General features: G+C 38.2%; 1 protein-coding gene across 1 annotated transcript; it reads left to right on the top strand.

Moving 5' to 3' along the window:
* The first annotated feature begins 7,127 nt into the window (after positions 1–7,127).
* Positions 7,128–12,876, top strand: gla (galactosidase, alpha). The gene is made up of 7 exons (XM_034092746.1): positions 7,128–7,375; positions 9,360–9,534; positions 10,328–10,502; positions 10,747–10,838; positions 11,570–11,731; positions 12,229–12,426; positions 12,514–12,876. Exons 1-7 carry the CDS (start codon positions 7,215–7,217, stop codon positions 12,793–12,795), a joined length of 1,245 nt encoding a protein of 414 aa, XP_033948637.1. The 5' UTR covers positions 7,128–7,214; the 3' UTR covers positions 12,796–12,876.
* The last annotated feature ends 337 nt before the right edge of the window (positions 12,877–13,213 follow it).

Raw genomic sequence — 13,213 nt, 5'->3', positions numbered from 1 at the left:
GATGTTTGCAGCAGGGGAACATGGAGTTGCAATCATGGCATCTCATGAATTCAGGTAATCCTGGCTTGTTATCTTGTGGATACTCTTCGGAAAATCCTGAGTCCTGCAACCAGTTTTTTGTATAGACCCATAGACTGTATATAGAAAGAGGAAATATATAATGTGACGTCCTCCTTTTGGTTTGTGGACTAGCGTTTTAGAGCCTTAAGTTTGGCATTTTGGCTGTCACCAATACCTTTTTTGGAACTGATGATGTAAAAGGGTGAACATTTTGACACTTTTAAGCAATCAAAATGTTATTATTCACTGTCATAAGTTGAAAACACACATCAAAAGTGTACAGTTCTAACACAGAGAGCATCTAAACCAGACAACACTGTAGCATCGTGAAGCATCGTAGCAACCTGTTGATCACAAGTTAGCCGCCCCCTAAAGTACACCCTGCTTTATCATCTATTTGAACCTCAATGTGACCATAACTTACAAAATGGAGATGATACTGAGATGATAAATCAAGTAAGAAGATTTTCACATAGACTTCTACACGACTTTTTTTTTTAACCAATAGAGTGGACCCCTGCTGGTTATTAGACAGAATGCAGTTTACAGTACTTCCTCATTGGCTTTACTTTTTAGACTTGCTGCTTGTGTAGGCAATATAGAAAATCACAGAGTCCACTAAGGTCAGATGTGGTATTTTGCTGTCATATTAAATAATGGTACTAGTTTAACTCAAGAGATAAATGCAACCTCACTGCCTTTTTTAAAAACCATTCCCTGGCTCTATCGCCTTCTGCATGACCAGGTGGAGTAATAGCACATGATGACCTGCTCCCTTTAGGCTACTGCTTATTTCCATCTCCAAATAAAGCAATATAACAATACTTTCATGTGATAACAAACAAGTGGAATGGTGTGCGTGACATTATTTGTTTTTCCTCTCACAGCAAAGAAAATAAATGTGCTCCAGGCCACAAACTCACCCAGAGAAATCAATGTTCAGGTTTGTTGTATCCTGAGACTTATTGAACTCCAATACGAAATAATTTCTTCGGGTTATACAGAGGCAGGGTCTCAAAGAAAACACAACCTGCATTTTTCAACCTAAAATTAAAAATTAAACAGCACATACAGCCACAGAAAAAGACAACATTTATTCTACTCTTTCAGAATCAATGCTTACAAAATGAAGAACATTCATACTCTAAGGTCTTTAGTTTCAGAAAAGTATATTTATCCAATGTACAAGTTTAAGCTTTTCAAGCTGCAAACTGCTTGGTACACGGTTGATTTGGCTTATCAAAGCTCCTGTGGGCATTGCAGGCATCACAGTTTTATCTCTATGTGAAAAGGTCAGGCCTGCATCTATACACGGATGCAAAAGGTCGACTTCATCCTCCCTTCACGTATGGCAAGAGGACATTTGTGTAATGCCATGTAGTGCAGTTTTACTACAGTATCTATTAAAGGGCTTTCAATCATAAATAACCTTCGAATATTGATTCTAAGAGAGAAAACTCAACAAAGGAACATATGTCTGGAACATAGACAGCAAAGCTGGTGAAGTAAAGCACGATGAGTGGCAGTGATGCAGGGAAACAACCTGATCTCAGCTGTTCAGCAGTTGAACAGCACTGAACACTCTTTTCAGCAACAGCTTTTCACAGGATTGCTATATTTTGGTGTAAATGTATTTTCTTTTGTAACAGGCAGCTACTAAAAAACTGCCATACAACCCAATAGTCAGTTGTGAAAAGTGTTTTCCACAACCCTTTTGTATAATATGTACCCTTTTAACACATTGGGATTGATGTCACTTTCAAAGCAATTTCTCTAACCAAATGAGATCACCTTTAAAAAAGAGTTTCTGATCAACTTTGAGTTGACAGACTGTTAACAAAAACACAATGTTAACGAAAGACACTTTTTATCAATTTATGGATTGCATATTGTTTTACATAACTTGCAATGTGGTTTTAGGTTATAACCTCTGGTTGCCGGCCATGTGAGTGACCTGGATTGGTGAGAAAGTTATTTTTAAGCATTAAGCCTGATTACAAGCCAGGTAAAGTAATATAATATTGGTCTGAGGGAATCTACATGTGCAAGTCATGGACAAAATTACCAATATAATGGTTCGAATTCAACATTAGGATTCAAAGTACAAACCAAAGGTTGGAACGTCTTCCAAACTCAGGCAATGAGACCATCCAAGGAGCCTTTGAATGCACACTGAAAGTCTGAAAAAGTGGAAATGTGTCTGAATAAAGGAATAAAGAGGCAGAATGAGCAGGAATCCAAACAATGGAAGAGGACATTGGAAAGATTTAAAGGAATCTTTTTAATGAGACTTTTAGAAGAATTGTATCTGAAGCGTCTGCTTTGACTTAAATAGACAAAGACATGAAAAATACCACAGAACAAGAACAAACCAGAAGCCAAGTAGACAGCCTCAAAATAACCTTGAGTAAATGTCCTGCATACTGAGCTGAACATATCATTGATTTCATCAGAAATGTACTGCCTCTCTTAGCTTGTTATTGATTTTGCAATGCACTTTGTTTACCAGCAATAGCCCACAATACACAGTTCTATCTAATTATTGACGAGAAGGTGAATCATCAGGTCTGCTCAAAGGTAGGATTAGTTCTGGCAGGTCTACGCTGCTTTTGTCACAGCGGGCAGAAGGAAGGTCAGTCTTTGTGTACTCTCTGACTTGTTAGGGATTACAAATTGACTAATGCATCGATTACACTATTACAATTTATTTTCTCAAAATATACAATCTGCCGTGACTCACTCTCCCGGGGTAGCTGCCCCGAAAATCATTAGTAATAATATTTCAAATGTAATCACTAGGAGACTATTATTGAACAACATTTTCACATTGGCAGGTGAATACATTCTGAATTGGGACCAATTTCCTGCACAGAAATGTGACAAACGTCTGATGAGAACAGAGGATCTGAATACTTAATTAGCAAATATATAAAGTGATGACAATTCATATGAAGCTCAGCGCAAGTTCTTTCAGGAAGACTGGGTATATATAGTCACTCCGCAGCTGCATATAATCAGCTCATCACGGGCGTTGTCTATAACCTATTACATTCACCTCATTCTCCAGCAGCCAATCACTGTGCTCTCTCCTGCAGTCAGCTGTGATTTCAGGTTTTCATGCTGCCGCCCGCCTCCTCCCCATCCACCTCCTTTCATCATATCCAGTGCCAGGAGAGTTAATCCAAAGACCTCATCACACCTGCTCTTCATCCCATCTCCTCATCAAATCCAGATCTTCAGCATCATCACCAGTGTCTAGACCCCGGGGGGTTCCCTATATGCTCACGGCTGCATTTCCCCCTTTAGATATACGATTTCAGGATCGGGGTCTAATCGCCAAAGACTTAACATTTATCATAAGACATGGTCAAAATGAAGTCTCTCCTGATTGAAATATTTGAAAGTAACTCCCTGCCTTTTTATGTGTCAATTCAAATGTAATGTCAAAAACAAGGAGAGAAAATGAAGAACCTCAAATAAGCTTAACATGAACACAGTTATTAGAGCACACACTGTGGACCCCTTCTGTGAGTCGAGGGATCTCATCTAATTCACAACTGAGAATCTATCTTTGTACTACATGCTTCCCAGCTGTGAGCATCTAGAAGATTCTGGAAAAGGGAATAGTAAATTAGTGAACACTTTACTAATTCTCAAAGACATTCCTTCCCACAGTGTATTAAAGATTGAGGGTATTCACTACGCATCAATACATTTATGACTTTATAATTACATTTTGACAATGAGGAATGAACCATTGGGAATCTAATGAAACATATCTACAGTTCAGAATCAGTTTACCCTAATGATCCATTCGTACTAGTTCAATATAATTAGAGATATCGTGCAATAAGAAAATTGACTACATTCAATTCTATATCTCTGTTTCTTATTCTTACTTTTTTCTACACTGTATTGGTTTTACACAACAAATAGTTTGACATGTTTTCTTTAAAACATAATGATTATTATATGTGGCCGTCTGGTGGTCGAGCGTGTCAGCTTTTGACTGTCCATTGTCAAATAAAGACATGATTAACCCAAAATAAAGATAGACAAATGTATATGTGACCTATGTGACAATGAATTACAAAATAGTCTTACAATATCTGTAAACCGATTACATATAAGCTATAATTTGTTCAAGTCAGATTGTAATCGCACACAATTTCCGTATATCTGACTGATCACATTTTAATTATGTCTAGTCAAAAATGCATTTGCAGATGTTAAAGATGTAGTAATAAATTGTCAAATGAAACCTTTTACAAATCAACTGCTGAGATCATGAAATCAGAAAACGTAAAGAAACTCTGAAACTCATTACTTGAACTGTACACACATGCTTAATGCGTAGATTCAACTGCATTAAAAAAAACAGCAATTAACAAAATAATGTACGGGTCAAATTATGAGCTTATTACCAAAATCCTTTCCTCAGTTTCTCAGTTCAACAAGGACCTAATTAAATTAGCAGCATCAGCACATGAGGCTCCCTCCACTGTCACAGTCACATAAACAACTTAAGCCGCTAATTACAAGCAAATACATGTTTTTCCACTGAGTATATGTGAGACATACAGCGTTGTATTAATGGAGGCTAAACTTTCTGATGACTCGTGCTGCCACCTATCCTTATATATCAATACAGTAACGTAGCTCAGACAGCTTTCCCTTTCATTTTATCCCCATACACTTCATAACAAAGTAACCAGTATAAGTCAGCCATGACAGCCTCTTCAATTATGTGAAACTGGTGAAGAAAGGCACATGATGGATCGGTGTCAAAAGCTGTAGGAAGCCATAAGCCAGCCAGAAAACTCAGGCCGCCCATCTGTCAACAATCTCAATTAACCACTGCACAGACAGAGACATGCTGCTCTTTAAACAACAAGGGTCTCTGTCACGACGGTGGGCGAGACCCCATTTTTACAAAAAGAAAACTGTGTATTCAAGAAAGCTGGATTGGTCCATCCATCAGCAGGTGGAGGGGGGGAGTCAAATTGAAATCTGACATTTAGAGCCCCAACGCCTTTGCTCGCTGGTACTGATATGAACTATAGCAAGTGACAAATTGTTTGTATCAGGCCTGTCCCTGGGTGAAGCCTCTGATAATGTAAGGGTTGAAATAGACACCCTTGACATTTTGCTGAAAGGTCAGGTTTTGTGTTCATTTATGCTGGCTTTTTAGATACAGCCAGCAGTGGGGATGAGGATTATTGTCATGATCTGGATGTGTGCCAAGCCATGAAGGATGCCTCATTTGTTTTGACTTTCAATATCAGGACACAGGGAGTCATGCACAACAATGACAGACTGTCAGGAGCAAGATCACAGAGGGAGGTTTCACTGAGGCCGTCTGCTGATCAAAATAGTGTCACCTCTGTAAAGTTTCACCTCCTTTGTGCTTCTGTACAATTTTTCAAATAGCTGATTTAATTAGCATATGTATAATATGCACTGTCTCCTTAAATTCTAACAAAATGGCAAAGTATAGCAATAAATACGAAACTCATTACTCTCTCTGCGTGTGTGAGCAGATTGCTAACAATTTCACCAAACATCCAGGACTGATTTGTTTGAAAGCAGCGTGTTCGTTTACAGCTAAATTAAGAGACCTATCCGTGATTCCTTTAACATCTGCACAAGACAAATTAGTGTCTTGGATCCGAAGCTAATAAACAGCTGGAAGCGGCATCAATATGTACCTGGTCCTACATTATTGCTGATAGTGTGTGTGGCTTTTTTGATTAGCCATGCTCCTCAGGGAACAGTGGGGTAAATTGGGCAATTTTCTTTCATTCTTTGTGGCTGTTGGAAACCGGATACGATTAAATATTAGCAGATTGTCTGGTTTTTAACAGATCTTGCATGAAAACCTGACTATTTTTTAAACAAAATGGGGGTCCATGCCCTAAATGTACCGTTAGTTGCCCTAATGAAAAAACAAAACAATATAATGACACTATTGATCTTTTTATCTATGGATCTCAATAAGGCAAAGAAGGCAGTTGCTATAGAGCCCCGAACCTCCAGAGGCCACTAAAAGCCACAGGTTTATAATTGGCTTGTCAAGGCAAAACTGTCTACCTAAATGTCTTAACTACATTTTTTAAATAATGTAATGGATTACTATGGACATTTTATATTATGTGTTCATCTGTGTTGAAGAAGTATCGATATAAGAATTGAGTAGCAATATATGTTTGAATTGTTTGATTTAAGACCTTGATTATTTTTAGCTTACATGACTGTTTCTCTGACATTTATTTGTGTTTAATGAAAGTCTCAAATGTGGGGCCTTGGGCCTCGTCATAGTCCGGCATGGGAATACTGTACTCATAAGACGAGGGTAAGGACGTAGGGGCCCAGAAGGTCCTTTTTGCCCTAAGGGCCACATTGGGTTAAAGGAATATTTTTCTACTGAGAGTTATATGAAATGATCGATACCACTCTCATGTTTGTGCATAACTTATAAAGATGTAGCCAGAGGGTGGTTAGCTTTACATATCTCTGTCAAAGTGTGTCAACATCTAGCATCAGCACCTCTAAATATCACTATTTAGGGTCATCTAATATCTAGTGTGTTTGTTACGTACAAAAAAAATACGAAGTGTATGAATAACAACAAATGGTGGTTTATAGGACTGTTTGTATAAGTGTTTGCAGCAACTTCCCAAAGTATATGTGATGAACAGTCAAAGCATGAAAGATGCAACTATTCAAATACATTTAGTTCAGCTGTGCCTACATGCAAAGCAAACATTTACACAGATTGGTTAATACTTATTTTTGCATTAGGGCCCTATAACAGGTGGATCCTGTTATGGAATCCTTTAATGTTTATTTTCTCACTACAGACATTGAGTGTTGTATAAATGGGCTTTAAAGTCGAATTTTCATATTTTCTTATTCAGATAATCACAATACATGTTTATCTTGTCATGTCAACTGACTTCATTGTTTTCACCTTTGCGCTTCCTGGTTTGTAGTGAAGCGCTATTGGACAGTTACACACGCATTTGGATTCTATTGGTCCAGATTTACGTCAGTCATCAAGGGGACGGGCTTTATACGTTTAACACAAGGAAATGGAATTAAAACAGCCGTTTATTGTCATTGTTGACCGAAAGTTGTCGAGATTCTGAGTCAAAATGTGCAGAGCCGTGTTTCTCCTTGCTCTCACCGTGTTAGTATGCCCAGCTGCGGAGGCGTTGGACAATGGGCTGGCGCTGAAACCCACCATGGGCTGGCTGCACTGGGAGAGATTCATGTGTAATACCGACTGTTACAAAGACCCCAATAACTGCATCAGGTAAGAGACATAAGAGGGTCCATCACAGCCTGCGTGAGAGTGAGCGAAAACACAAGGAGAGCTGTCATATCAACGTTACTCAAGTCCTACTAACATGGTTTTATGGCATTACTTCAGCTTATCCTTAAAATATCTTTATTAAATTACTGTTTTAACCCCACATAGTTATTCAATGAATACATTTTTTCAAGATTCAAGGCTTTATTGTCATTTGCACATTAGCTAAAGTGTAGATATGGCTGTGTAAAACGTATGTCACAGGTTCCTCCAACAGTGCAACATATATGACGAACAAATAAAACAGATAAAATAGTGCAAGAGAATGTTTTGATATTTTCCAGTAAAACCAAATACAATAGAAATAGTGTAATTTATGGGAATATATGGGAAACTCCTGAATGCATTCACTGTTATAAACGACACAAGGGGGTTCTAAACCCATTGTGTACAGGAAGTGATTATGAACTAAACAATCAAATCTATGGAGAAATAAAACTAAATTGAAAAGAAGCCTCCAGGTTTTACATAAGAAAAAACGTTTTGCCATTATGATTTATTACAACAAACTCGTAAAATTGTCGTTATTTCCCATGCAGTCAATATTTCATATGTATGACACATATCTTGTAATTATAGGATCTTTGCTTCATAATTGAGAAGATGTCTCAGGTGGATAGTTAATGAGAAAAGAGACCTGTGATAGTTAAAGGGCATAGAAATAAATTAGATAAGACAGCAAGAATATAATGATACCATGTGATTTAATTTGCATTTATTTGTTATTTGGTTGAACAAGCTGGAAATGTAATAAACTAAAAGTGCTTTATGAACATGAAATATAAAAGTCTGCACACATTCCAGTGAAGTTAAACAATACATCTGTAAGGTAATATGGTTGCACAGGGATGAACAGGGTCAATGGAAAAAAAGATAAAGAAGAAAAACACAGATGAAGAGTAATTACATAGTGCTGAAATTAAATATATATATTTTTTAGTGTTCTCCATTAATCAATTAATTGTTGCCCATCATTATTTCTTAAAATCCAAGGTGACGTCCTCAAAAGTCATGCTTGGTTTGACTATGTACCAAAACCCAATGATATTCAATTATATATTAAAAAAACAAACAAATGCAACATGTCGTTTGATATAAAAAACTGGAAGCGGCAAATATTTGGCATTTTTGCTTGAAGAATTATGACAATTAAAATATAATAAAAACGGAAAACGTTGTGTTAACTAACTGAATCAAGACTATATTATTGCACAGTCATCTTAACTCATTGGAAAGGCTCCGGTTAAGCACAATTCAGATTCAGGTTATCCTACAGGTCTAATCTCTTCTCATCATTATAAGATGATCATTCATAATTAGGGCTACAACTAATGATTGTTCCCATTATGTATTCATCTGCTGATTACTTTTTCTTGATTAACTAATAAAAAATGCAGTCCACCAATCAGAAATTAAGAAGCAGAAAAAAACACATGTTTTCAGAGCCTAAAGTGGCATATCCAGATCCATTTATATACTGTCATACATGACAAAGAAAAGCAGCAATCCTCAAATATGAGAAACTGGAACGAGCAAATGGTTGGCATTTTTACTATTTATCATCAAAAAGGTTCAAATGTACTTTCTTACAAAGGACTGATCATTTGCAGCTATGAGTTAGTAAAGTGTCTTTTATTGTGAATGCTTCAGAACGAATACAAGATCCTTTATTTTTGGGATCTCTATGTTGAAAAACCCACTTCCTATGCACAGAGAACATTGTTTTTCTCCCAGGCAGAGCTAGCCATCAAAGCATTCAGAGCAGCAAATATCAGCCTGTTGCATATATTGTTATTGCCCAATATGATTTGACAATGAAACACAGAAAAACTGGCATTTGTTTTCATGAGAATAGCGTGCATTTGTGTCTGCCATATTGCCCCGGAACATGACATTGAACCCCTTTCTCCTCCTGTCTCCCTGGCAGTGAGCGCCTGTACATGCAGATGGCAGATGTGATGGTGAAGGAGGGATGGAAAGAGGCTGGTTACGAGTACGTCTGCATCGATGACTGCTGGCCCTCCCACCAACGGGATGCCAAGGGCCGCCTGCAGGCAGACCCCAAGAGATTCCCTGGGGGCATCAAGAAACTGGCAGACTATGTGAGTAGTGTACTACGTGCAAAAGAGGCACTGGGATTTCATTATTATTGATGCTATGATTCCTCGACAGACCTCAAAGATAGGAGGTTCAGATATACTTGTTTCAACAGCTGGAAGAATCCAAATGAGAGTATGCACTGGGATATGGCTGCTTATATTATAGTTTCCAGTCTTGGGGTATATGAAGGTAAAGCATGTCATATTTAACATTGTGCCGATATATTCTGTTCCATGGAGTGCAGTGTTAACAAATCTGTGGTGCAATGCGTCAAAGTTTTTAAATATTGGACAAATAACAGGTTTGGGAATCCCTCGTTCAACAACTCTAGAAGTAAAAGTGGTTACACAGTCATATTACATATTCATTATACATCCATCTGAGCCAACCTGCAGGTATTTACATAATGAAGGGGTAAGGACCAGATGTAGAACCCAGGTCTCAGATTTCACACCGGTAGAAAATCAGCACCTGGAGAGCTAGGGGAGATAACGTAGGCATATATTGTAATATGTAGCAGTACACTGTCGTTACCCCTCTTTGCTAAAGACACTTCTCTCTTGAGTTGGAGGCCTATGACAGGTGGATTTTGACACAGGCAGACAAAAAGCAATAATCACCAGAAATACATACAGTATTTGGTCCCACTATTAAGAGCAGAGCTGATTTGGAACAGAGGCGTCATGTTTTTAGCTATGCAACATCGCCACCTACTGGTCAATATCCATAATCTGCCAATAACAGGTCTATTCTTTAAACTAAATCATTAATTGAAGTGTAATTTTCTCTTTTAAGGTTCATTCTAAAGGTTTGAAGCTGGGTATCTATGCAGATGTTGGGAAGAATACCTGTGCTGGATACCCTGGCAGTTTGGGGTACTATGAGACAGACGCTCAGACTTTTGCCGACTGGGATGTGGATCTGCTCAAATTTGACGGATGCTACATGGACTGGAAGTTGCTGGGAGAAGGTGAGCTTTCTATTGTGTAATATAATTCATAGTTATATGAACAGGGAAAGGCCGGTCCCCAAATAAGCCAAAAAGTAGTCCCGGAAAAAGTGCTATGTAGAAATGTAATTAAAAAAGATGGTATACAGAATTGTATTACTTCTTCATGAATGTTCTGGGTCCATTACTCAGAACATCCATGGACTCACAAGACACATCATTATGTGCCCTAATCTTACCTTTTATGATTTATTTTCTGTTGAAGGCTACATGAACATGTCAAGAGCACTGAACAAAACAGGAAGAAGCATCCTCTACTCCTGTGAGTGGCCTTTGTATGAGTGGCCTCACAAACAGGTAAGAGATAAGTTGTATTTTCTTTCCCCAACTTTAAATTAGGCTACAACAATAAGGCGGTTCATACTTGTTGTGTTTTTTTAAGCAAAAATCTAGTAGCTTTTCTTACATTCATTTGTTTTTCTTCTAAAGCAAAGTGCAATAAGTGCATTCAAACCAAGTAGGAGCAACAGCTTGAAATATATATATCCTCCAGAGACCCACCCATTCATTTTTGTCCTCAGTATTTGTTGCATTGAGTTGTTGTGCTCTAATGTCGTCTAAATGTACTTGTATGTTAATGTTGTTTGTATACTATGCTTCGCATAACTAACACCCGATGTCCTATACAAAGGACACACAATAAAACACAAAAATTAAAATATATATATATTTTTTTGTGTTTTTTGTGTCATTATGTTAATACCACCCTAAAGACTTGTGTGATCAAAAAAAAAAAGGAAATTTGAAACCTTTTTCTTTCTGGGTCAAGCTAATAAGAAAAAAGTTTAGTGCTACAGTCAAAGTGCTTATAGATTAAATGTATCATGTTTTACTGTCTTGTCTTAATCAATTCACAATTAATTGAGAAAAATATTGGTAGATTATTTACTAAAATATTATAACGTCTTTATCATTTTTTCTTCATAAAATTGACCCACTAACTATAATACATATAACTCTATATGACTATGCACTGCTTGATGACACCATGCATGGTAGGACATCAAAGAGCCTCTCTGTGCTTCCAGCCTGACTACAAAGCCATCCGTGAGACGTGTAACCACTGGCGCAACTTTGATGACGTGTACGACTCATGGAGCTCCATCAAGTCCATCTTGGACTGGACTGCTTCTCATCAGGATATCATCGCCCCCTCGGCCGGGCCCGGGGGCTGGAACGACCCCGATATGGTACTCTGCTCAAGCTTGACTTCAAAATAAGCTACAACCGGTGGCCTTCAAGTACTAAGCTGCTTTATTATCAATTTTTAAATGTAGTTTACCACTCGGTATTTTTTTTAAGACAGATTTGTGTCCGGAGGTCCACTGGCACTTTAAGAAATAGTTTGAATTTTTTTTATTTAGCTTATTTGCTTTCTTGAACAGATATATGAGAAGTTTGATTCTACACCTCTGCAACAGCTGGCTATTATATCTGAGAAAACGTATACAAGTTGTATCATACGCATGTTGCATTTGTTTTACATCCTTTTATAGATTTATTGCCAGGGCTTTGAAATAGTTGTAGTACCTTCTGTAACTGTAGGAATATTCACTCCCATAAAACAGTACAACTGAATTTATGGTACTTTTATATGGCCACTTTTCTCAATAATAGGTTCTAGTACTGAATATTGTCTGTTATCCGAAATGGCCCTGTTAGTCACATTTATGGTTTATTCCTCTAGCTCGTGATTGGGAACTTTGGCCTCAGTCATGACCAGCAGGAGTCTCAGATGGCATTATGGGCAATCATGGCCGCCCCTCTGCTCGTGTCTAATGATCTGAGGGACATCTGCCCTCGCTCCAAGAAGCTTCTTCAGAACACAGACATCATCGCCATCAGCCAGGACCCGCTGGGCAAGCAAGGACAATGCACTATCAAGGTGGGTGAGGGGTGACAGAGCATTGTCACTTTCTGGAATAACAGCTGTGTGGAGCATTAGCCATTATCTAAATAACTTGTTTGACAGGTGGACAGTTTCGAGGTGTGGGAGAGGCCTCTGTCCAAGAAGCGGCTGGCCATCGCTGTGCTGAACACTCAGGAAATCGGCGGTCCTCGGGGTTTTTTCATCAGAGCGGCTCCTGGCTGGAAGATCTGTGAACCCCTGTGTAACGTCACACAGATCCTCCCTCAGTACAAGGAACTGGGTGTTCAGCCGCCACACACCAAATTGGTTGTATCCGTCAACCCCTCAGGCACCACTCTACTGACTGTCACTCCCACCAGCGACTATGCTGGGCTTATCCTGTAAATGCACTTTATCTGCTTTCACTTGATTGTCTGGGGTAACAATATTTTGGTATTTTTGTAATAAAGATTGAAGTCTACATTACTGACAGGAACATCTTATATCAGCCTGCTCTTACATTACACTTGCCACTAGTCCTTCAACCGTAAAATTAGTTAGCATTTTAGCACACCCAATTTCTCAATGCAAAGTACATTTATTTTTTGGTTAATGACTGAAATAGCAGTGGTAGTTTCACATTCTGTCCCTAAACAATACTCACCTATTTATGTATAATATATGCTCCTAAATCTTGAAGCACTCTGTATCAAGACACCTAATCACCATGCTTAACACTAGTCCAGGAATCCAAGGTTAGCCTTTTACATTGCTCCAAATATCTAGAACAGATTCCCAGAAAACGGCAACTCCGACTACTTTT

Source organism: Pseudochaenichthys georgianus, chromosome 10 (assembly GCF_902827115.2).
Source record: "Pseudochaenichthys georgianus chromosome 10, fPseGeo1.2, whole genome shotgun sequence".
NCBI classification, from domain to species: domain Eukaryota; kingdom Metazoa; phylum Chordata; class Actinopteri; order Perciformes; family Channichthyidae; genus Pseudochaenichthys; species Pseudochaenichthys georgianus.
Note: the sequence above shows the minus strand (reverse complement) of the source record. Positions and strands in the feature narration are given on the sequence as shown.